A 26,531-nucleotide genomic window follows, 5' to 3' on the forward strand; every position below is an offset into this window, starting at 1 on the left:
TAATGTGCGTTCGACAAGTGTCATGGTCAGCCACGGTCCATTTCAAGGTCAGAAACACGATGATGCTTCCCTATAGTTCTTAAGTCTCTCCATCATGTTGACAGCAAAGACACTGCAGTGACACAGTCATCCAGAGACAGATCCTGGATCTGATCCACACAGACAGAGGAACAGATGCTGTGACACCATGACAGTGATGTTACTCAGGTATGGTTACTTTATATTTTTACAGCTGTAAGCCTCCCAGTCAGCTCTCTCTGACACTGTGTAAATATCACAGCTTTAAAAATGCACCTGGTGGCTTCATTCAGTCAGATAGTAACGCTCTGATTTCCACTAGAGGAGACAGTTGTCAGTGTGTAATACCTTAGTGGCCCAAAACTCAATGAAATGCAGCTTTCTTCTGTTGTTGGGTGGATTTTCACATGAGTTACTGCAGTGAAGTGTCACTGTCTGCAGGCCTGCATGGAGCACATCACAGCATCAGCATCAGGCTAGCTTAGTATGGGAGGTTTTTCTCTTCACGTGGCTCTTAAAGTGACATTTAGTAGGTGAAATTAAATCGGCCAAGCTCACACAAACACGTACAGCCTCCTGCACAGCAGCTAGCTAATGCAGAGACAGGACAGCAGGACTGGGAAAGGCAAATTAGCCTCTCCGTACAGCCACCGCAGCCTTTCCCAGTCCTCACCGCGGGAACAGCAACACTGGTTTGTCACAAGCAAATCTGTAGGCAAGGAGCTAGCTGTCAGGACAGGTGAATGTGGGCTAAACGGGAAGCACCTGTGTGTGCCTGACTGCGAGCTGAAAGCTAAGTGTGGCTAACGCTAACCAGCTCGAAGTCCAAAACAGTTGGAGGAGTCTGTGGAGGAGCAACACCCCGCCCGGAGCTGGAGGAGGACTGCGTGAGGAGGAGAGGAGAAGGAAAAGAAGTGTCCTCTCCTCACCGCATGTGAACATGGCACTGAAACGCACAAAGGTGTTGGATAAAGAGCTGTCAGCTTACTTGTTTGGGGCGCCGCGGAGTTGCTCGCTAGCTGTCAGAAGAGTTGCAGTGAAGATCGTTTATGTGTAAGAAGATGAATCACTCGAGAGTTTAGTGACACGACTTCCGGTTTGGAATGTTGGCGCATGCGGGGTACTCACATCCCCTGGACTTGTGTTTTGTTTATGTGTGTATACACATGCAGACATGCAGACATGCATTATTCCGCATTTAAGTTCTATAAAGGTTTTTTTTTTTTTTTTTGGAAACATACTTTTCCCATCAGGTTCCAGGTATCCGCGTCAATCCTTTCCTGCTCGATGATCAAAAATATCAAAACTTATGATAGCTACCGAGACATATGTTTTACCCAAATGATTTTATTTAAGGGGAAACCCCAAGCTAAATGGATGCTTTGTTGAGAAAATTCATTTCGGCATCATGTGGTGGTGGTTGTTTGCCCCATGACAATAATTTGCTGGAGATCAAAGTTCATGCAGCCCTCAGAGCTCATGATCCACACACTTCACATCTAGTTTTCATCTGTGTGTGTGTGTGTGTGTGTGTGTGTGTGTGTGTGTGTGTGTGTGTGTGTCAATAATCACACAAAGAGCCATTTCAAGCAGTTACAAATGTTTAATTGTCAAAAGTTAACACTGTCAAATATTACTGTTTCTGTATTTGTCAGGTACGATATTGGTTTTAACCACATTTCTAAAAAGCTTTTTTTTTTGTCTGTTTTCAAAGATAAATAGTTAAGTAAGTAGTAAAATATATAGTTAATACAATACCTAAACAAATGAACGATGACAGTGAATCCTTATATGTGGGAGTGAATAACAACATGGAGAAATACTGGTTCACTATTTCACTCAATCCTCTTTATAGATATTCCAGCCCAGACATTTTTTGGCCAGATTTCACCAGTTTTTAAAAAAATAAATCCTCAAGTGATGAACTTTCATTTGGCCAGTACGTTTCTTCCACAATCCAAAATCCAAATCCAAATCCACAGTACTGGTGTAATATGGTCTTGAGAGGTTGAGCAGTATAATGGCACTGCAGTCCCTTGTAGTCATTTAGTCGTAATTGAGAAATTAATGAAGTAGCTGTTGATAGATGGATTGTAATCATGTTATATGTGCTGCTGAAAAGAGGATGAGAAGTGTATTTTTGTTTAATGCTTGAATGGCAACACTCGGCCTGACTGAGAATCCACAATATTATTATTACCATGCAAGTCCTTGAGGTTTCTTGCATTGCTTATTCAGTCTCACTGAACCCTGCTGTACATAGAAATATAAAGACAAATATCACAGGAAATATTATCGTGTATGGCAAGCAATGCTGGGTAAGTGTCATGTAGAAAATGGGCACTGTGAAACACACACACACACACACACACACGTGTATTGTGACTTCCTCACAATAAAGTTGAAAGTAAATGACATGGTTATTTGCATTTTAAAGATTCAACATGAGAGTAGTACAGGAGTATAGGAGGAGTGTGTAGACAAAAAAGCACAAACTAGTAAATCACACTCCTTCATTCAAAATACATCATGTTCACATCCCAGGGTGCATTTCTGTACGTGAATAACACAACGGGATCCAGAGACACGCTCATTGCTTTCTGGTTATTATTTACATATCATAACTTTTTGCATCACTGTCAAGAGAGAAATTAAATCTCTCATTGATTTCAAGCTTACCACTGTTGCGTTCACGGGCTCTGGTGTCCTTGCTTGTTCACAGGTTTACAACTCATGGGAGAAACTAGGGGTTCAGTGTGGACCTAGCAACCCAAGAGGCTTTGAACTACTGATATCCATGATCCAGTTTGAAATGCTTATATATGTATCTACAATTGCATCCTTGTAATATTTTACTGGGTGTACACCGTGTTTACAATATTCCTCCAACAGAGTTACATGATGAGACAAAAACTGCTGAAAGGAGATGAGTGGAAATGAAGAGCTGTAGTAGTTTGCCAAACAGCTTGCATAGAGAAAGCTCCAGTCGTCCACTCTCTTCCTGTAACTCAAGCATGCTTCCAGAGATCCAGAAAACTGCAGAGGTGATGTTGACTTTTCTTTCTTCATTCTGCTTTCATGACAAAATTGCTTCATTTTTACTCTTTTTTGGCAGGCAGTCATTAGGAAGATGTGTAGCAAGGGAAAGTCCTAAATGATCTAAGATAGCCCTCAGTCAGTAAAGACACAGTAACAGTCAACAGAGTGTTTACAGGTTTACACCCATACTCTTCATGTGAGAGCATAAAGGGACAAGAAACTGTATAGCTACACATTTTTTCTACCATCATTTACAGAATTACTATCTTAGTGAACATGAAAACATAAAAATGGAAGGGTATAAAGTGAGGAACTAGGTTTGAAAGTGATCCCAGCTTGTCACACACTTGAGTCTTCAGCAGTTGCCTTAGACAATCCTCACTTAAATCCTCCCCCCCAGACCCCAAACCCCCAGGCCCAAAATATATGTGATAATGTAACCTCCACAACCAGTGGGCCTTGATCCAAGAGATCCTCACTGGCAGCTGCAGTAGGTGTCAAAATTATTGTTGTGGTTTTGTTAGTGGTGGTGCTGGTGTGTGTGTGTAAGTGAAGAGAGGAGTGTCTGTGTGTGTGTGGGGTGGGTGATGTTGGGGTTTTTTTTTTGGGGTGGTCACACCTCAGTGCTGATGGCTCGGGTGTTGGTGTAGAAATCAGGAGGCCGTCCTCGCTGGGTCTCCCTCAGCAGGGTGCCTCGGACAGCAGGCAGCGGCATCGCCAGCGCCTGGTTCTCATAGTGTGTGGGCATGTAGGTGACGCGCTCACCACCATTGCGTATCTCATCAGTGCTGCGGATGTAGAAGGGAGAATCATAGGGCGAGCAGGTGGGACAGTAACTGCGTTGCCCCCCTGTGGGTTTGGTGGGGTTGGAGGATGCAGGCAGCTCTGGTGGCGATATGGACAATGGGGTGATGATCGTCCCATCCAGACCAGAGACACTGCAGGCGTTGCAGGCAATGTGTTGCTGAGAGATGGAGGCGCTGTCAGACCCATTCTTCTTACAGCAGTAGTACTGCAGAAGGAGAGAAGTCCACTCAAACAGTTTTCAACACAATTATGTAACAGGCTGCACTTCAGTCTACAAATCTACAACACTGATTTCATTATGAAGTGCGAGCTTAGTTTTTGGAAAGAAAGGTGAGATCAGTTCACCCTTCAAACACACAAAGAGGTGTACCTGGAGTCTACAGTAACAGAGCACAGCTATGATACACAGAAGTATCACTGTGGCCAGTATTCCTCCGGTTATGACAACAGTTCCAGCTGTCATCCGACCAGCTCTCCATCAAACTCTGACACAAACACAGGAAGTGACATCATTAACAAGTGCCTCCCAAATATGAGAATTTAATCAAATCAAACGTTTAATCAAACCACACAAAGGTCAGTATCACAGTTGCCACAGATGCAATGTGCTGCAATATATTTTCTTGGTGGTAATAGATCAAACTCAAAAGGTCATTCTATAATTATGTGGAGAGAATTAGGTAGAGAACCAAATCTGACCTCGATCACCAAACTGCAACTTAAATTGTTGCAGCTGAAACAACCACAGTATACATATCTTAGCTTATGGCCAACTTTATTTTGAAGATATTACATCGAGTATATGAATACTAAAAAGAAAAACATTTTCAAAATGTATATAAATTTCACATTTAGCATGCAGACTTTAAATTAACAAAAGAAAATGAAATTAATTTGTCAGAATAAACTGACTGTGATTATTGTTGTTATACTCACGTTCAGTAAAGTTGCTTAACACCTGAAAACAGAGAAACAACATAGGTATGTATATATATGTGTATATATATAATATATATATATATACACATATATAGATAGATAGATAGATAGATAGATAGATAGATAGATAGATAGATAGATAGATAGATAGATAGATAGATAGATAGATAGATAGATAGATAGATAGACTTACATCAGAAGAGTGTTGAAGGTTGTAAAGGTGTAAGTCAAATCAGAGGTCACACTGTTGGATAGCCACACTGCATGAACATCTCTGAGGAGAGAAGATTGAAAGAGTGCGGGTTGCATCCATAATAATATTCTCCACAAGGTGGCACTGAGAGCACAGAAAAATATCTCTCAGACACAATGATACAGTTCTCGCACAAAATAATAACTAGGAATGACAAAGTGATACTAAGGTGACGAAGTAAGGAAACTAACAGAAGGCAGTAAAGGAGGAAAGAAGGAATAAAGAGAAGCACAGTAAGAAAGTTTTGCCTGCAACACAGGATAAAGTGTTGCATGAAAACAATATGCATGAACCTACAAACAAACAAATGTTATAACACATACATGCAGGGTGGACAAAGTATTAGCAACGCCTGTGCCTAAAGCTTAATGCAAACCAATCAAGTATTTACCATAACACATCTTCCAAAAAAAAAAAAAAGATGGTTTGAATCAACTTCTGACACGACCACAACAAGGTTATAATACTACAATCGTCATGAATGTATTTACTGGAGGACTGTTGGATTGTGTTAGAGTGCAAAGGTATACCTGCTGTAAATACATATACTATTGTCATTATATTAATCAAGGAATGCGTGTGCAGTTGATTAAGTTTGTCTCTATAGATTACACTCTCTTTCATTATCTACTCAGTCATGGAAGTCCAGTTCTTCTACAAACAGATTTTCTGTTTTGCTACAAATAATGGGTGAAACAGGTCAAATCATAGCTGGGTCGCTGCTGTCAGACAGAGAGGAAAGAATCTGGATCTATATCGTATTTGGGATGAAAACATCAAAGATATTTACTGTACACATCAAAGTCTCCAAATCCTCAGATGTGCATATTCTTTGAGCAATCTCTCTCTATCTCGTTCACACTCACAATACACACACACACACACACACACACACACACACACACACACACATGCAGAATTATGGCAGAGCAGCACTAAAAGTGATTTAGCAGTGAGGGGTTTTAATCTGCAGCCCGAGACTTGTTTGTGTGAAGTGAAATCTATTACTGCTGATAAAATATGTCAAAACATGTAGAGAAAGGAAAGGTAGAATGACAAAGATAAAGGGAGAAAGGGATGGGGAAGGTAAAAATGTATGTGGGGAAGAAGGGATGAGGAAGCAAGAAACTACAAGAAGAGAAAGGAAGGAATTAAGGAAGTAGGATGAGTACATGAGTAATATGGGACACATCTACACACACTTTTCTGCATGATTACACAGAGCTAATTTCTCAGCATGTCACTTGTGATTCCTGCTGTCTGATGTCTTAATAGACTGTGTTTGTGTGTGTTTTCATGTGAGCTTTCATTTGTGTCCTGTACATGTGATGTGATAGATGAACTCAGTCAGTTCATCATTGTGCAAAGTGTAAATGAAGTCCAGATTGAATCAGTCCGGTCTAATGAGATCAGGCCTTCTCACCATAGAGACACAGTTGCATCTGTGGGTTTTCTCACAAGCTGGGATATTCAGAGAATTCACTCAGTGGTGCCAAACCACCTAACTCCTTCTGAGTTAGTAGCAGCTAATATAGCCTTGAGCCCATAGTTATACAACATATAGAGCTGTGGCTAACAGAGTTCTGATAAGCTCACTTATTTCTCTACACCTGTCAAATTTAACCAACTCAAGTGACATCACTTAAGGCAATTTATCAGACTGCAACTCCCTCTGGAGTGTGTAAGTGTTTCAGTGGAGCTCCACTTTAAGAGAATTAGACATCATGCCCCATTCATTCCAATGGGATTGTCTCACCAGACATAAACACTGAAACATGGGATATGGTATGGAGTTCTTCTATGGCTGTGCTGGGTTGGCTCAATTATTCAACCTAATAGATGAAATTCTGAAAAAAGAACATATACAGTTAATCATACTGTATAAATAAAAATAATTCTGTGTGATTTTACTTTGTGATGCTAAAAATAAGTTTGTATTCATTTTACAATCGTTGTTGCATAACCTCCAATTCTGACTTTGGCCACAAAGCCAAAAGTCTCCACAGCCACTTAGTCTCCACAGTCATACATTACAGTGAGTTGGGTTGCTGAATAAAAGCTATCCATCCATCCAAACTGCCTAAAGGAAATATGTAACCAGAAACAAAAATAATATTTTGTATTATATTTTCCATGTTTTCCAGCTGTTTGTCTTTTGTGTTCATCACAACGTGGAGGTGATTGTGTACATTATACTGATGCTTAAAAATGCATCAGTGTTAGTGTGCATTACATAAAAACACATAATTGTACATTTTGAGGACATACACTTACAGGCATTAACTGCAGGAGAAGCAGATGAGGTAGGTTGATGAAAGGTGCATTACACAATAGCTCCTGAGATGTGTTGAACATCTCAGACTGATGATATACCAGTGTTAAGAGAAGCTGAATGAGTTTCTTCATTAAAAACTTACTGAGCGTAACTGAAGTGCTGTCAGAGGGGAAGAAAAGGAGGCAGTGCTGCAGTGATGTGAAACGCTCCACTGCCACGAGCTCATAAACCATGTTTCTGTCAGAAAGTACACTAGTCTTCAATTATTTGTGGAGACCAAACGGGATGGCAGCTGACAGATTCTTCTTAACATCATTCATCATAACTCTCTCCGGTGCATGCAATCTCAGACTCAGTACACGAAACTATTTTTCATAATTAATGCCAGCACGGTGACTTGTACTGCATGGAGGAAATGGAAAAGGAGTCACCGCTGTCACCACATCATCCTTTACTCAGACACAAAATAACACAGAGATGTATTTTTCTCCCTGTTTACATGTTGCTCTGCAAGCACTTTGAGGCCAACTTGTTGGTTAGATAAATTTTGAATTTACTTATATTTGACAAACTACAGAGAGAAATGAAATATCTGCATCAACACACAGTCACACACTCATGCTGAGCACAGAGAGAAAGAGAGCTGGATCAGTCACCACTGGGTCCAGATTAGAGTGGTCCTCAATCCCCCATACTGCCTGAAGAGCCCTGTATACTGATAAGACTCTCATACAGATACACACACACACACACACAAACTGCACACATACAGAATTCACTCAGGCAAACATGTACTCATGCATTACCAAATACACCAAAGCACCCTAATAAAACATCAATTAAACAGTCAGCGGCATTGCACTTAGCTGCAGTCAGTGCAGAAAAAGCACAAGCACTTAATTTACTAAATAACACCACTTAACTTCAAAACTTATTTCAAATGTCAAACACATATGAGTTGATCCTGCAGTATAATATATATAATTCCAGTACATTTAAGGCAGTAGGATTCATATCTGTACATACAAAAAGGGTCCTCAAGGATTCTCTGATTTAAAGGCAGCTTGTAGTCTGTTTGGAGACATTTTTTCTCCAGTGACACACTAATTTCACTAAACAGCTGTCAGAAATACACTGAACAAGCAACAAGTCTGTGGCTCTATTTCCATCCATCCAAAACAATGTGAAAGTTTGAATCATACCTTATTATGAGTTAGAGCTGCACTGCACTGTGGGCTTAAGCACACTTCATCAACAGATTTGTTTTGGACATGATGTTATTTTCTTGAATCTGCAACATTTTGGCTTGAGGCAGAAAATACATTTTTTATTCCACTATTACTGTTTAAGTTACCACGCTGACCCATCAATCATCCTGGTGCATTTATTTTATCCTGAGGCTGTAAGCAATGCTGATGTTTGCAAATAGTGATACCCTATATTGCATCCTGTTACACTATACTAGATTTTTTTTTTGTGATTGATTGATTGATTGAACTGTTTATTTCGAATATACAAACCAAAAGAAAAAAAAGTAAGGCAAAACATTTAAACATAGAAATACATATTCAAAAAGAAGTGAGAAGAAGAATAACTTATACAGTAAACACCCACCCTTCTCTTTAAATAATGAATACCAAGCTTCCTTGCAATCTGTTTATATATACCTGATACTTAGAGATGAATGAAATATATTCCTGACTTTGTATTACAAAAAAACAAAACCCAAAAAACTAAATCTACATATTCACTTAATACAATACACACCCACATACACACATGCACAAAGAGAAACAATAAAAAACAAAAAACAAAACAAAACAAAACAACAAAACAAAGGAGACAACGTGTATTTCGGGTTTTTTTAATTACTTGGAGGTAGGCTGTTGTCCACATCTCTAATTTGTTCTGCAATCGGTGTCACGTCATTGATGTCTGAAGTAACAACTGACCAAGCTTTAAAGATAGGAATATGAAAAATGGCACAAAAATATCAACAACCATGGTTGATGTCTTCACAGATGGACAGACTTTTGTAAGGGTCATGGTCTCAGGTTGTCATTTGTGTTTTGATAAGTTACCAACCTCAAGAAGGAAGGTCTTACATAATACGAGCCAGTCTGAGGGCAGAGGAAAGAGTGCAGAAAGAGGAGCAATGGAGCGATCGAGCTTCCTGGGGTTCATCCTTTTTTGGTTGGTAATGAAGGCATTCAGTTTATAGTGTGGCCTGTTAGTAGCTAGTACAGCCATTAGGCTTCGTAGTAATTAAGACCAACTAACAAATTATTTTACCAGTTATACCAGTGCCAAGTCAAATTACAGAAATAACATCTATCAAATCACTTATCACTTAATAATGCTATTGATTTGCTAGGCCAAAATAAATAAAAAATAAAAAAAAAGACTCTCTCACAATTTAGTCTAGCTGAAATCATGGTATGGTAAAAATGCTGTGAGAATGTGAGTTATTTTGCTACATATGGCCTATACTGACTGCATTAGGCCATGGTCACACATAAGTAAATGCATTTGAGTAACTATGCCTGCCGAGGTAAAATGTGGGCAGTGTAGGATGTGGAACACATGGAAATTAGTTTGCTGGATTATGGTCTGTTTAAGGGGTCAGCCAGACGCACGTATTTGATACTAGCTGATGTTGTGACTGTTGCTGGTCTAAGTTCGCCAGTGTTAAATCCCATGCAAGGGTTTTGTTCACCCCTTTGCTTGCACTGAATGGAAGTGAATAGGAGGCAAATATTCGCAAGTGTTGAGTTTGTGTATGTGTGGCCATTCCCTGATGCTACGCTGCGCATTTAGTTATATTGCATTGCATAACACCAGATGTCACACCTTAATAGCATACACACAGGCATATTACATTATGTTTTATAATGCATGTTGTGATGGTTTGTTAGGATTTGTTATGTTTAAAGGACCTGAAATAAGCTGTTATCATCCTGTTGTCTTGTAGGTTGTTTTGTTTGTAGGATAAAAACAATTCATGTTGTAAAACTAAACTACATATGGTTTCCATATACTGTTTTTGGCAAATCAGAGTAATGATCTCTCTCTCTCTCTGTCTCTCTCTCTATCTAAAGTCTTGGCCATCAGTCTTCAGGAGCATCTAAAGGACCTTGACTGCCCCAGAGGATTTTTACAAGATTGATTCTCTGGATCTTAAATTGCCCAGACCAGCAGTCAGCCATTGTCACTCTCTCCTCCTCCAAACACACTACCAACCCTATCCATACTTGTAACATAAATGCCACAGGTTCAGTCCCCTCAATGTGTCCTGCCACACAAAATATGTGAATTTAAAAACACTAACCTGTTCATTGATCAAATGTTAGTTTTCTTTGTTAGATAACAAATCTGTAACATCTGAGGTTTTTCCAATTTTGTAATTTCAGATAAAGAATTTTTTAATTAACTTTTCAAATCATGACTCGATTATATACATTGATTTTGGTTCATATTTTACACACTGTTGTTTAAAACAGTTGTTTTGTATCCTTTAGGTGAACCAGAAACAAACTCCATGATGTTTTCTAGATGTTATTGTTATGGAATTTTCTATCCTTAGGCTGCACATGGTCACGTGTGGGCCTTAAGGTCCACGGCAGTATTAACTTTGTCTTTGTTTGTCTTTGACTAGGTGCCACCATATCTCAACACTGTGGTGGCCAGGGTTGCAGAGACCTGTTGCCGCCATCCTAGACATAATAGATAGCTTGTTGTTGACGTTCCAATCTGCGTAAACAGACATCTGTGTCTCCAGACTAGAATATGCTGACAATAACACCTCCAAGGGTAAAGACATTCTCTGACTAATTCTGGGCGTATAGTATTTGGAGTGTGATCTTTGGGTTTAAAGTTTATCCACCATCACGAGTTCGTCAGAATGTGAGACCGACTCAAGCACTTCAGATGTACTTTGAGAGTGTCTCTAATTCTCCTTGGCCAAGCGTCAATAAATAATACAGCATAAGACATCAGAGGCTCCTGAACACTTTCTTCCCTCCTGACCTCACCATTGACCTTTGACTTTAGCAATTTCTCCACAACAGTTATGGTATAAGCTTCATATGTAAGAGGTAGTAAGAAAGCATATTATTTGTTCATTCCTATCACATGCCAGGATGAATCCAAGCTCGTATTAAAGTGCACTGAATTTCAGATCTTGGACTCATCTCTTCCTTAAAGCATCAGCTAAACTATCATTACAGGTTCTCATTACTTCACCCCTGTTAGTAATACATGGTTTAAGTCTGACAAACATACAATAAAACAATTAAATGGTTAAAGTAGGTGGTATCAATATAAAATTATAAATCATTCAGCAACTGTATGACAGCCTTTATGTCTTTCCAGTATTACAGTAAAATTGGAAGCCACCATAGCACTCACATCAGGAGTTCATGTTGAGGTCCAATTGAAGGAGAGAGCTGTCAGTCATCGTCTGTACTTGAAACGCACATTCGTCCACGGCCTTGTCAGACCACAATGACAGAAGAGAAGATTATGAGCTGCCTCTGCAAGGTTAATTTGACCTGAGTCGCCAAAAATGTGGATGAGGTAAGAGGCCTGACAATGTTTCCTCCCTCATTGTCAATCTATCCATATTTTCTGGTTGTTTATTTTGGTCAGGGTTGCTTTGGAATTTAAGTGCTCTTGAGCCATGCACCGAAGCCACACAGGTTGAAAATGTGTAAATCTACACGCTCATTTCAACGTAAACTCTCCTATTCAACTCAGACTACCCAGTCAATAAGTCATGCAGAATTTCAGCACATTATTATTTTGGAAAACCACCATTTTGTCATCTAAACTCCGCAGTCCTCCAGCTGCCGTTGCACATCCAAATGGGATTCATGGTCACAGTTGAAATGTAATTTGTCTAATCCTGTTATCTGGCGTTCCAAAGGCTTTCCTCTATCTGTTTGCTCTCTCTAACATCTCTGTTACAGCCCAGCGTGGGTGTCTATGTGTATGTGTGTGTGTTTGGATGTGTGTGTACATGTGTTTTTGTTTACATGTGTGGGTGTGAAGTAAACCCAATTTAGGAAGTCGGTTTAAAAACGGTGGTATTTCTTTTCCGTGAAGATTATTCACCATAAAATGTAGATTCATGGGTAAAATGTCAAAACAAAAAGGCCTAATCTGTTAAAGCTGCACTGGGAAACTTCACGCACAGTGGCAGCTCAAAATGAAATCACAGCATATCAGTTTGGTTTTATCATTTGATTTTAGTTAATGTTGTAAGATCACTCATGTTTGGTGGTTGCATTTCAGCTCTAACTGTAAACTAAAAAAAAAGAAGAATTTAAAAAATCACTTTGTAGCTAAATCTCACTCATTAGCAGTGATGTTGTACAGTAATGTGCACTGTCCTTGGTGCTGAAGTGATGTTACTGGACAACCTAGATTTCTGTGGCTCTCTGTTAAGCCAGGCCAATAGCAGGCCCATTTGGTTTGCTAAGAGAGTGACCTTGACCTAAACCATTTCTCTCCTATTAAAGCATAGGTCATTCACAACTCCATCAACCTCAGTCCCTCTCCAGCTCTATCCAAGTATATGTTATTTCTTGTCCCTCTGTGTCTATTCCCCTCCTCCAGCTGTTTTTGGGTCCATGTTAGAGCCTGTCTGGTTACATCAGGTTTGGGCTTTTGTAGGATGCACCCAATCCAACTCAATTTCCTTTTCCTCATCTGGATGTTTGCTTTTCCCCACAGGTCTTCATTTCTGATGGTGTTTGGCCAGACTTTCCACCAGCTGGGGGTAAAAACCTTCAGTATAATGTTGTCAGTGGGGAAAATACATCATTTTAAAACCAGAAGACATTTACAGTATACAATCGATACCCTATGCAATGTGTGTATATGAACTTGAAAACTCTTTAAAACTAACCGACAAACAATCAAACAGTTTAGTAATTAAATGTGTTCCACAAGTAATAGGATATATTCTATATGTCTATAATATATGCATCCTTTGCATTTGGTGGATTATTACCAATTAAATTAAATAATAAATAAATACTGTATATTGTGTAGCTTTTGGTGAAGGGGTCCATAACAAGAGCTCCATTCCCCATCTGCTGATAAACCTGTTCCTCCCTTGCCCATAGTGGAAAAGGGAATGAATGGTCTATAAACTCTTTCATAGGGGAGAATAACATCTCAAGTCTTAATTGGTTTATATTATATATCAGCTGTTCACAAAAACAGAATGGAAAGGGATCAATAATGACAAAAAAAAGAGAAAGGAACGGAGCCACTAAATGTGGAAAAAAATCAGAAACTCGATATGTGTACCAATGCTGTCTCAAGAAAAACACAAAGAGGCTCGGACTGGCAGCTACTCTGGGCTACAACACAAGCAATCCTTGCTGACAAATGACATCAGCCATAAAAATTGTTTAATTTTTGCACACTCTCCAGTAATCCTGCTATGAGAGCATAAGTTGGAACCAGCAGGAAACATCCTGCACAAGCTGACAAAATGGAAAAGACAAAACAACATAAACTCACAAGTAAGGCATGGCTTTAACTTTTTGTATCTTCACGCCAGTGTGCTGAAATTTATTACAGTATAACAAACTGTCTTTCACCGTTTTACAACTATATGTTTCTGATAGAATATTGTTCCAAATGATAAGTAGATTAACTTTCCAGATGAAAACACTTACATGTGACCTTGAAAACCTTCCTCATGTACTAAGAGACCTACAGGAGCTCAACCAACCGTTATCCCATCTTCCCTCTTAAGCTGTCGCAGCAGTTACGGCCCAGTAGGCAGAGATTGATGACACTGAACATTTTAGTTCAATTACTTGATTTTGCTCGAGGTCATTTGGGGCAAAGAATGCAATGAATGTGAAGAACCACTCCCCAGAATGATCCTCTTGGCCCTATAAAAGTACATGATCAATACAGGCGGTAAAACGCCTTCGTATCCCGTGAAGATGGAGAGAGATAGGACGACAGAGAATTGGAACACAGCTTCAATCTTTTTCTCCGTCCAATCTGGACCATGTTCTGATGCCGTATACACTGCTGACAGATTTATAACTGGTGTACATTATGCTGTTATGCAGCTCTCCAGGCTACTGTACTCCAGACTGCCAGCTCCTGATTCAGCCTTTCTATACACTCAAGATGTGGTGAATACCTTTACTCACATGGCAAGTGAAAGATTCATTACTCACAGTCCACCTGTAATTTTTATACATATGTCAAATTCAATTTCCTCTTTAGGCCTATCACCATATCCTGGCCAGTTGGATGGGATTTTACCCAACGTGAACTTGTTTCTGTTGCCATTTCTCTATTATCGTTCTCATATATCTATTTCTATATTTTATTAACCTTGTCAAAATTGAGATTCTTTTATCTGGATACAATGAAGTGTTTGTCTTCATACAAAACCACCTATTACCTTGCTTTAATTCTCTTGTTCTCTTATCTTTGAATGTATTAATTTAATAAAATTATCATTATATTATGTACTAGTTTATTTATATCTTCTGGACAACGCATTTTGCTATATATGGAAAATGTTTTAGAGAAAACTAAAATATATAAATTGGATGGAAAGTAGCTAAGGATGACTATGATTACCTATAATAAATAAAAGGTCAGACTACACACGGACTCAAAGCACATCACAACACAGCATAATTATTTAACAAAGTGCCGAAGCTACTGGTGGTGTCTGCGAGGGTTTTCTGGTGAGTCCATTAAAAACCACAACGGGCACAAAGCCTGCAGCAGAGAGCTAATAAACTCCTGCATGAGGAGACTTTGCTCAAACACGGTTCATTTAATAACAATAATGATTAGATCTGATGAGGAGCCTGTCACAATAACTGACAGAAACGCTGGACTGACTGTCTCTGTGCCGCACAGAATAAATCAAACCGTCCTATAATGCAACAAAAGCTGTTAGAGTGCCCTTAGGCAGAGCATTGTACCGGTGTAACTGCGGTAGCTGTAATCTACAGTAGCAGATTGTGTTCACAACATCAGGGCTCAGGTTTAAATGTGTGTAGCAGCATGAATGTAGAGCAGGATAGAGTCAGACAAGAACATAAAGCTCAGCCCATAAACAGCCCCAAACACATTTAGATATTAAACAGATGTAGACACAACAGCCTGCAGCAAAGCTCACCAAACATGGAAGTTGCACTGGTGGCTACTGACTGTTTGTTTTGTACAAAGAGGGCCTATCTGTCTGATATTGATTTTTTTTTCTTTTTTTAACCATGACAAAATTAAATTAGAGAATTTTGTGCTGATTTGGGTTCAGGCTGTTCTGAACATCCTGTACACCCCCATCCTTTAAATGCTTACTAAATGGGGTTAAAAAAATATCCAGAACCACTGCTGTTACACAACAACCCAATGAAAAGGAAGCAAAAGAGTACAGAGCAGAACAACAATATGAGAAGGGCACTGTCAGTGAGTATCACTTTCAGCTAACAAAATTTTTGTTTTTATCTGCCCCAGCTGTTTACTCTGGATAAAGGCATTCAGCAAAACAGTGAAAACAACTTTAATTCATATGTCCACATCAAGAATAACAAAGTCAAACCAATTGTTCTTAACAATTATTTTATCATAATTTAATTTGCCTACTTCACTAAAAAGCTGCAGTTCAGAATTATAAACTGAACTCATTGTCTATACCCACTGGATCTCTATCCCAGCATGCCTTGGGTACAAAGAAGGAAACAACCTGGGCAGGTTTGTGCCAGTAAGAAAGAACATGCAGACATCCAATCACAACCACAGCTTGTTTAAGATGAACTAAACACTCCCTAAAGATCATGTCTTTGCTGACTTGCGATGGTTTAACTTCTCACCTTGGTGCAGTGATGTACAGGTGGAGTACTCATGGGATATTACTTCTTAAACTTTTAACCCAAGAGAGCATCAGAAAAAGAAAAAAAAAAACTACTCTTTAAGATTCTTCAACCAACAAACTACTGCCCCTGGCTTTGTGGGGGACAGCTCTAACCACTGAGCCACTGACTCGCTCACACTTCAAACTGGAGGGCTTGAATTGATTTTCTAGTTAATTTATGTCCAGTTCAGACAGATTCACAGCGAAGAACTTGAGCAGGAAAAGGACTTGACGTTAAACATGCATATGTCTCTGCATCTCCCTGCTTTACGAGGTTTGCAGGGGTTTCATTATAGCTGCTCAGCTCCTCCTCTGCTGTCCTGCGATATGCCAGCTTCTCTTTCACACTTGGCAGCAGTGCAGCATCGTTGAACGCACACCCAGTACAGGGCATCGGGCAGCCGGGGGAAGCTGTAATTACTGTACCTCCATTCTGCTGGTCAGCACGGCAGTCTCATAAAAGGAAATGAAATGGTCCAGCTTCTATCTTTGAAGGAGTAATGTACCACGAATATTACATTAGCATACATTCACATGGACGTTTTATTTGTGACAGTTAATAAAGTGAGGGAGCAAAGCCACAGATGGCAGGGCCATCACAATGAAGGCAACAGCTGCCGAGGTGCCTTGCTCAGGTGCAGAAGAGCAGGAGTAGAGGTTAGGGGCAGGGTTGTCAGCTTTTTCCCTATGTGTAATTAAACCATCAACCTTAGAATTAGCCATTTGCTTATGGACTGGTGCATGTCTATCTATATCTACTGGAAATGGATTTTCACTACTCATTCCTACATTTACCCACAGTCCAAAGACATGCAGGTCAATGGGTTAGTTAGGGACTCTAAGTTGCCAAAGGTGTGAATGTGAGTATTAATGGCTGCTTGTTTCTATACGTCAGTACTGGCTCCATACTCCATGACCCAGATATAGATAAGCAGTCATGGAAAATGGGGAGATGAATGAATATATAGAAATCCACTACTTTTTCTCTAAGGTCTCAGGGTCAAACAGTCAACCAAACATTTCCGTACATCCACTTTTATATTTCCAATTTTATCTTAATCGATGTAAAATATGAGGCAGTTCTGTAAATAGAACACAGTTGTCTTGTACAGTCTGTCTACATTCTGTAGAGTCGTCACACACACCAGTGAAGTTTTCGTCAATCCCTTAATCAAGCCTTTCCCACAGCTGTCAAAATCGACAACTTGGATATAAACTGACCTGAAAACCATATGCTTTGCTGCCAGCCTTACAATGAATGAGTAGGTATGGATTTCAGAGTACTGAACCTATGACCTTCAGCTTACAGCACTGTAACTGAATCCACTGTGTCATCCTGCTAACATCCAGGCAGACACACGGAAGAGGAAACGCTTCCAGGACAAACAACGACTCAGATCTCCTCTCATCTCTCGGTGTTAGCAGACTTTAACTTTCATATAAGTTACTGCCATGTTTAGTCAAAAAATAAACCTCACTGAAGCTAATTTAACATTTAATCATATAGATGTTTTGAAGACAGACACAGTATACACTACTATTACACTACACTACACCATTAACCTGTTGCACATGGTGCATGTCTCTATTCTTTGACTTAAACAAAGAAACAAAAGCAGCTATGTTTGGTTCAAGAAATTAACAGGGGACTTGGGAAATGATTTAATCTCTAGGATAATATTAACAGGATGAAATAGCTAAAAGACATAAATAAAAAGACAACTCAAATACTACAACATCCTCATACATGGCTTATTTTGTAGACTATGGCAGAGATAGAATATAATATTCATAACTATGTTTTCATTCATGTATATTTACTGAGTAGCCCAGAATGGAACAAAACATTTAACAGTTAAGACAATATTGTTAGACAAGCTTCTTTAATAAAAGCTAGATATCTGTGGGAATGTGTATAACTGATGTTTATGAAAAGACATTTTTAAACCGATGTGCTTGACAGTCCAATGAGATAAGGATCGTAGGTGTGAAAACTGGTAAAGTGGAGTAAATAAAAACAGTCATATAACCTTATGAATAACTTGATCATTTCCAGTTGAAAGTCTTAACGTCAGCAGGATTACAGTTAAATGTTTTATTCATACTGGATATATATTTGAGCACATATTTTTTTTTCCAACTTTATTTATTTTGTTCAACTCAGGTCACAGTAATATTATCTTGGTCCTGTGATCTCCGTCCTTATTCCTCCTTACCATTCATTGCATGTATGTTGGTGATCTGGGGACTGTATTGCATCTCGCTCCGGGTCAGAGAATCAGAAAAACTTCTTATTGCAAGAGTAAATGTTTAAATTAAAGCTTCAAGCAAAACTTGCATAAGAGGGCTGCTACAGGATCAGTTCATAATAATGACATATGATATCATAAATATGTTAAAAGAACTGGTGGAGGCGGTGAAGGTCATAGAGGAATAGTGTTTTTCTAAATTCCCAGCTCATGAGTACATTTTTTTTTCCTAAGAAGGAAGGTTTTATTTTTTCAACAAGGACAAAAGTATTGTACTTTTGTATCACATTTCCAAAGTGTATTCTTGTACATCAGTCTCTGTTACAGGAAGTATGTGGTTCACAGTTAAAATTTCATAAAATTCTATGTGAAGGATTCAGAGGAAATGTCACTGTGGCCTACAGTACCAAAAACCAAAAACAGTGCATATGCTATGTGTTGTATAGTGTTTGTAAGTATACGATTATATGTCTGTATTTACATCACGTATCAAACTGTATGTATGTAAATGTCAAAGGGCATTTTGTTTGTGTGCTTATGTTTGTCAGTCTGAATATGCCTGGAAGTGTGTCTATAAGTGTGTATATGTGTGATTTTGATGAGTCACCACGGATACAGCAGCCAGCAGCAGTAGAGCTACGTTAGCAGATAACAGTCTTTCTGATCCAGAGGCATACAGCTCTGCCAACAAGCCTTCCTCTCACTGGCCTCATCCTCACCCAGCCTGGCTGTGCTTCAGAGCTGCGTTCACATCCACGCGCCACACATCGCACTTGCACAGCACAGCAGTGACATAAGTTGTGATACCAACAACCTGTGTGACTGAAAACAAGTAATACCTGTGCATATTCATTAGCCTGTGAGAGAAACATAATAGTGGTTCAAAAATATAACTTGGTGCTCTCTGCAGAAAGATTTTAAATGTCAACAAAAGTTAGAAAAGCAGAGCTACTATAAGTGTTTTCTGAATGAATAGGCATAGAGTAAAAGAGCCAGTCATCAATACTATATAACCACAACATCCAAGCCTTTTCCCCTTGTGTTTTTATTATTGTCTCTGAACAAATAAGACCAGACTTATTTGTTCAGAGACAATAATAAAAACAATATATACGATTATACAATATATACGAATATGATTATAAATATATTTATTATTATTTTAGAAGGAAAAAAGTTGTCCTTTCCCTTTTTAGTCCATGACAACTGGACAAGTAACACTGGATTCTGTAAAACTGGCTCAGATTCTGATTATTAATACCGTTAAAATGTGAGTATGTTTTGTTCAGTAAAACATTTTTACAGTTTATTTTGGGAAAAAACATTTTTTTCACCATCTTTTCTAAAAACACCAATTGTTACAAAAACAGCTGGTGGCGTGGGGACGTGTGGTGACTTTGGCATGGTAGTCACAGAAGACATGACATCCTTAGACCCAAAAAAAGACACACATCCATTATAAAGGAAGCTGTGAAAGTACAGATTTACTCAAATTCACACACAAAACTCATCTTAATTGTTACAATCATTGTCATTTGTCTTTCTGATTGGGTGTCAATGTCAAAAGGATGGGTCTTATCTAATTTGAGCCTCTCAAGGGTAAAGAGACAGAAATGCATGACAGTTGGCATTATGTGCACTTTAAGGTTTAATGTTCAGTATAGTTGAGTGGTATCAAGAGCAACTAACGCTAATGTTAATTTGTTATGTGTGCACCTGAGTAGGAGGCGGGAGACTTCTTGGTTGAGTAACTGGAACAAATGGATCATTCTATGTTTAACACACCCATGAGTAAAAGTGACTGAGTGCCAGAAACCAGCAATCATCTGGAGATTCAAACCTATCTCATGGTACGCCTTAAGACGAGGTGGTGTGACTGGAGTTATGTTTCCTGTCTTGCTAATGCTGCAGTGCAGTTTGGACACAACTCGTCTCACCTTAAAAGTGTGACTACAGTACACTCGACTCACAACTGTATGGCAAGAAATACTGATCCAGCGGCCAGAAAAACCTTGAGGGCTTTTCAATAATTTACGCACCACTCCTGAAACACTGAAACACTTTCCCAGGGTAGTTTGAGACTCTCCACGCCCACCCCAATGCCAGCCAATACACACACATATACACATACTGTATATACACTACTACCACAATGTAAAAACACTCTTCCATGCACGTTGTCCCAGAAAATACACTGAGTGGAGTGTCAGTGGAAGGAGGCAAAACATGACTTCACAACCAAAAGTAGGCTGAGTACTGTAGTCTGCCTCCAGAAAGCGACAAGATCTCGCTCCTTTCATATACTAATAAGTCGGCAATGATGTTACAGTATGACTTGGGTCACAAACAGAGCCCACAGACTTTCAGATGTTCATGCCAATCTTGTGTGGACCTAAGGCAGGGTTGTGGGTCAGGCTTAATGGTGAAATCCAACCACATGTGCTTGACTAGATGACTCGATTTTGATAAGCCTGCCTCCCTCTTCAATTTGAGGTTCTTTAATGTATTTTTCAGTGGCCTAGCCATGACTCGGATACTTCCAAATGTTGGGGGAACATTTATCCATGAGGACGAGCCTATAAAACTTTTAAAATACAGACGTTTGTACATGGTCAGTTCTCATTGACTGCAGACATTAGAATTGCACAATCATAGTGGCAGCTTTTCCAATGCTTCATAACATGCAACATCTACAGGCTGGTAAGGATGCGTGCGAGTCACTGATTTTAGCTCAAAATCAGTGAGTTTTTTTTGCCCAACAGGAGTCCAAACAAGGTCAAATCATCCCAGCATTTCTTTAACTTGAGCAAAAAAATATAAAAAATCATCAAATTGGATGATAAAAATTGCCTCCCAGCAGTGATAATAACGATCCCGTAGGATTTGTCATGGTTAATGAGGCAGCTTGGCCTAACTGTTTTCTAAATTAACTGAGGTTGATCAAATATTTAGTTAGACCAGCCCAAGAGGCTGTTACAGAACAACTTAGACAGGCCAAATGTTGCAAGCAGCTAGTTGTAATTTCCCCTCAGTGTTTTGAACTGTTGGCACAGCACACCGTTATACAACCTGTGTATTAAATACATTTTGTCTGTTGCTGCTGTGCTAGCTGTGACAGCCCTGACTGCAGACTCCTCTGGGAAATCAGTCCACTTCCTGTTGTATCACAGCCACTGGAGGTGGAGGAATTAAGAAGTGTGTGCATGTCTGTGTGTGTGTGTGTGTGTGTGTGTGTGTGCGTGCGTGCGTGCGTGCGTGTGTGTGTGTGTATGGGGTGGGGTGCAGGCAGGAGGATATAGAGAGGCTGCTCAACAGTTATTTAGTCAAGCTGTATTTTCCAGCTTCCTCTGTGAGAAATGGGTCAGAGCAGCACAGCACCTGCTGCTGGCTGTTGGTGTGGGATCAATACGTTGCACATACTGTACTTTAGCTGTTACGTGCACATGGTGATGGGATATTTTACGTGGCAGTGAAGCGTTCTTTTCATATGTTTAATATGAACACACCAGAGACAAGCAGGTACGGTGACACTGCTACACAAGTACAAAGAGAGGTTTTAAACATGTTAAGTATTAAGTATTATTTAAGTATTATATAATGTCCAATGCCAACAAGTCAACATAGGTAACCAATATAGAGTATATTATAAACAAATACATACAAATTTTATACTTTTTGAACTTTTGAATTTTATAGCTGAACGAAATACCTCTGCTCGTTCAGTTGCTATGTTCCCATTAGTAATAATTGTTCCTCTTTTTATGTCTAACATCTTAAATAAACAATCCTTCATCAACCATCAAATATGATCACATTTTCAAGGGGTATTCAGTGAACAATTTTCAACAGGAGTGGCTCCATTTGGAGTTGAACCCCTCTGCCTCCAGCAGTGTGAGTGTTTCCTCAACCCACTGGGACCCAGGACCTTCACCTGTGCCCTCTTTCTGTCCAAAATGCTTCATGACTGAATACAGTGTGACCAAAGTGGGTATGTGTGTGCGACTATCCCTAGCACCCTCTGCCTTACTTTATACTGTCATTTTTTAAATTAGAAATTATGCAGTCTTTTTTCACTAAATGCCAGCAGCAGCAGGCCACTCAGAGCTGACTGAACCAGTGTGAAAGAAGATCACAGTAGCAGCAAAATGGCAAAAACCCCAAGACTCCAGCTCCTACTGAGCCACTCCACTGTTACTTCCTCTCCTGTGGCAGCCTTAAAGGCGCATTTCACATTGAATGTAAAGTGGAATTGAATTAATTCTAAATGTTAGTCAGTATGAACTTTACATTTTTGCCACTGCAACTCTACAACACTACTACACTACACTACAACCACCTCTGACTGGGGCATTGAAAAAAAGATTTTCCTCACATATAACAAAAAAATTGTGACCCATCGCACATACCTGATCTGGTTACATGGTCCGTTTGTTCAACTCAGGCTAATCCTGTGAAGTTTGATCATGAAAAGCCACCAGCATCCTTATCCCAGCCGGAGGAGAGCAGAGAAGCGCTGGGCATGAGACTGCGGCGGAACTTCTCCAAGGATGACCGGGAGTCCAGAGCGCACGACGCCGCCAGGAAAACCCAACACTCCCGCTGTGGGAACAGCAGACTAGAGGTCAGAGGGACGGCGACAGAGACAAGCACAACGCGTAGACACCGAAAAATGGAGCAGAATCACGGTTCGCAACTGGAGCAAACAAAACAGGTAAGCACGAGGACAACGCTTCAAGATAGGCGCTTTTTACGCGCATGCAACCTGTAAAAACGCTTTAACCTTCACACACAGCAGTGGTCTTCTCGAGATTCCAAGAGGACAAACAACCATCAGGAAGCGTGAGATCACAGAAATTCAAACGGACACATCCAACAAGTGAGGGACGAGGAGGCGAAATGACGGAGTCCACTGCTGGGCGGACTGGGAGGAGGCGGTGGGAGGAGAGGAGCCGCCCCGCATCACACTACCTCCCTGGTAAAGGACCTGATATGGTACATTTCAGGTCCTAGGGATACTATAAAAATATGCATGGAAATATATGGTTGTTGTTGGAGAAAATATTACTAAGATAAGTTCAGCTTCACTGGTGATGCCTGGCAGAATGTAATAATACTGTCAGATCCCCATTGTGTACAGTTTAAAAAAATAAAACGATTAAAAGTGTAAATACCTTAAAGTACAATAATGTCACTCTAAACACACAGCTCACAGTAGTTATACACACTTTATAGAAACATTTAAAAATACCATAAATTACCATGAGTCCATTTACTTTGAAATTTATCAACAATTATGATAGACATTCGTATAATGATATGAACCTTTGTATTATAGTGATAGTTTGTTCATGATGTTCCCATTAGAAAATGAGGCTTGGTAATGTGGTTGTGCACTGCACACAGTAAATAAATGCTACAATGAACCCCCCTAAACACAGACCACTGAGCTACAGTAATTGATTTGCCCTCAATCATTGGTCCCTTAATCTACTTACTGTTGCAACCAAGTCAAGTCAAATATCGACAGAGGAGGGGAGGCCTGGCTTACCAAACAAGGATGTGCTTGCTGTACTACAAAACCAAGACACTCACAGATTTATACTACTGAATCCCAGGACCAGTTAGGAAGGTAAGGCTGGTGGAAGTCAGGTAATCTGTTGTGGGGTTCATACAGCTCCACATATTGTAATAAAAGCTTTCAACAGTCAAGCTGAAGGAGATAAGAGTGCAAACCAACCCTTAAGACATGTTGCAAAAGAACTGCTCCAAAAAGATTATACTGATTCTCCTTTTATGAATCCCTCACACCGAAGATGACCTGAAACATGTTCCTTTTTCTTAATTAGGAACTCTGTGCCAACTGAGCTCCGTGATGTCTGTTGAAACTTTGGGCTAATGAATAAACCAATGTGCAGTTTCTCTGCAAAAGTCAATGCCCAGCAAGTATTTTAGTGAGTTCATTTACATGCATGCTATTAATTTGATCTTTACCTCATTTAGGGAGTAATTTCACACTGAAACTGCTTTAAATGTGAAATATTTTACTATTATGAATAAATTACAGGATATTTTTATTCCGGATGTTAAAAGGTTACAGCCTTCACATTTCTTAATTCACGGCACAGTGACAGAATCCAGCAGAATAGTTGCCTTCAATCTGCTCTTAACCATTTAGTTTACTTTGTAAATCAGAAATAATCACTCTAGTGACGAATAAGCTCATGGTGTGTGTTGTCGAGACATGTAGGGACAGGATAAGAACATCAGATGTTTTATTCAACAGAATGTTTGTTAGTCTTGCCCATTAGATTCCAACATAGATTCCTGCCTCAACAACTGTCATTCAACATAATGAGCTGACATCTGCTCTGAGCCTGATGCTGAGCACACTGAGCACTTGCCTGCTTGTCTTTTTCTTCCTTATTGTTGCTGGGACTTCCTGCTCTATGGCCACTAGCCTTAAACTTCTCATCCACACCCAGCTGACCATTAGCCTTTGAGATACACCCACAGTATATTTGTAAATTCCTCCAAAGCTAAAAAGGTAATTTTACAACAGTTAAAAATGAACGAGAGAAATCTTTTCCTGAAACAGCAGCTTCTGCTCATGACAGATCATAACTACCCAGTGGAGATAAAACTGCAGGGAGTACTGGATGTACAGCTCCATACTTCATCTGTGTTCATTCAACTAGAAAAGTGCCTTCACCGCTGCAGGAAGTGATTTTGCCCTTAGTTGCCTAAAATATAGACAAAGATGTGTTTGATGAGAAATAGTAGCCTTGTTATCTTCAAAATTAGTCACTGGTACAAATGTTAAAGCAGCTGGATACATCCTGGTGTTTTTTATATTGATGTATCCAGTGAACATCACATTTGCCTCCTCCTTTGTCCTTGAAAAGATACTCTGTCTGCTACTGAGCAAGGCCCAGCCACTCTGATGCTGGCCACTAGACTCTGGCTGTTCTGGCCAGCTCCCAGAGTTTAGAGAACCTGATGACTGCGAAGGAGAATGGAAGTTTTTATTTACCCTAGAAGAGGAGCACAAATTTGCGATAGCTGAGACCACGTATGTGTACAAATTCATGCATTCTCACAACCTCACAAACGTGTCAACTCCATGGCTAATTTCAGCTTACCTGACTGGGAGGTCATCGATAGAAACTGCATTTCACACGTCGTCACACATACCGAGCATAAAACCAAACGGAAACCTCTGTAGCTGTGAAATGAAGCGCCAAAACTGCAGTTCCTCGAGCAGAAACTCCTCTCAAACCTGTAAATGACATCACAGATACTACATCCATGTTCTGTACTTACTTTGCGTGAACCACGTTCGTTGCTGATGTTGTAGCTGCCAGTAGGTACTAAATAGGATCCGGATTGATTTGAACTGCTGTGGTTCAGGCACAAGAATAAGCTTGAAGTCTGGCAAAATGCCAACCAACTGAGCAAGCCATAGAGCTATATCTTGTTTGATCATTGTATACAAAAAGAATGTAGAACTATTCCTTTAAATTAAAACCAAAGTGATCCACAGTCCCTACTACTGTCACTACTAAAAACATTGCGTATAATCAAAAAATTAAAGATGCTTGACTAATTTCATTTCTAGCCATCTATGGGTGTTTGAAATCTTATTTGAAAAAACAACAATAACAAAATGTTGGACTTGTGCTTAGTCTCCACCTGTAAACTCACACCTTGCACACTCTTATGTAAAAACTAACCGAGCACCCCGGCTCACTTGGAGAGGAGCAGGAGAGCATCCCCAGTACAGAACCAGCTGGAGCGGAAGTATTGCCAGTATTTTGGGGAGGGTATACGTTTTAACTGATGCTACTGACTCTGTGGGAGCTTCTGTGAACTTCCTAGGTGTGACACTAGATCCAGGCATCAAATTGCTGGATCAGTCAGCAGTGACCTTCCTGCTTTGCATTCAGGACCAAACTCCTCCTACGGTATTACATTTTAGTCTGCCTGGCTGTGGCTCATGCTTGAGTTATTGGATCGCAGATTCAAGGGTCAGAAGTCACAGTGTTAATA

At 39.7% G+C, this 26,531-nt stretch overlaps 2 protein-coding genes across 5 annotated transcripts in view; both read right to left on the minus strand.

Moving 5' to 3' along the window:
- The window catches only part of rabgap1l (RAB GTPase activating protein 1-like), a 113,674-nt gene extending 112,537 nt beyond the window's left edge, over positions 1 to 1,137 (minus strand). The window contains exons 1-2 of one of the 3 annotated variants that reach the window (XM_027290170.1): positions 1,007 to 1,116; positions 367 to 461 (exon numbers count right to left, since the gene is read on the minus strand). The gene's annotated coding sequence lies outside the window, so the exon portion shown is untranslated. Of the gene's footprint in view, positions 1 to 366; positions 462 to 1,006 lie in introns of all 3 variants that reach the window. The other 2 variants (XM_027290169.1, XM_027290171.1) reach the window with 2 other exon arrangements.
- Positions 1,138 to 1,560: 423 nt separating this feature from the next.
- On the minus strand, positions 1,561 to 23,183 carry fam163ab (family with sequence similarity 163 member Ab). Of its 2 annotated transcripts, XM_019272359.2 has the most exons (5): positions 22,892 to 23,181; positions 4,997 to 5,077; positions 4,801 to 4,822; positions 4,235 to 4,349; positions 1,561 to 4,069 (listed from the first exon to the last, which is right to left on the minus strand). In XM_019272359.2, exons 4-5 carry the CDS (start codon positions 4,325 to 4,327, stop codon positions 3,671 to 3,673), a joined length of 492 nt encoding a protein of 163 aa, XP_019127904.1. In that variant the 5' UTR covers positions 4,328 to 4,349; positions 4,801 to 4,822; positions 4,997 to 5,077; positions 22,892 to 23,181; the 3' UTR covers positions 1,561 to 3,670. The 2 variants fall into 2 exon arrangements, with proteins under 2 accessions (XP_019127904.1, XP_027145978.1); XM_027290177.1 differs by lacking the exon at positions 4,801 to 4,822 and having other exon boundaries at positions 22,892 to 23,183.
- Between the last annotated feature and the right edge of the window lie 3,348 nt (positions 23,184 to 26,531).

This window comes from Larimichthys crocea, chromosome XVII, assembly GCF_000972845.2.
Source record: "Larimichthys crocea isolate SSNF chromosome XVII, L_crocea_2.0, whole genome shotgun sequence".
Taxonomy (NCBI): Eukaryota; Metazoa; Chordata; class Actinopteri; family Sciaenidae; genus Larimichthys; species Larimichthys crocea.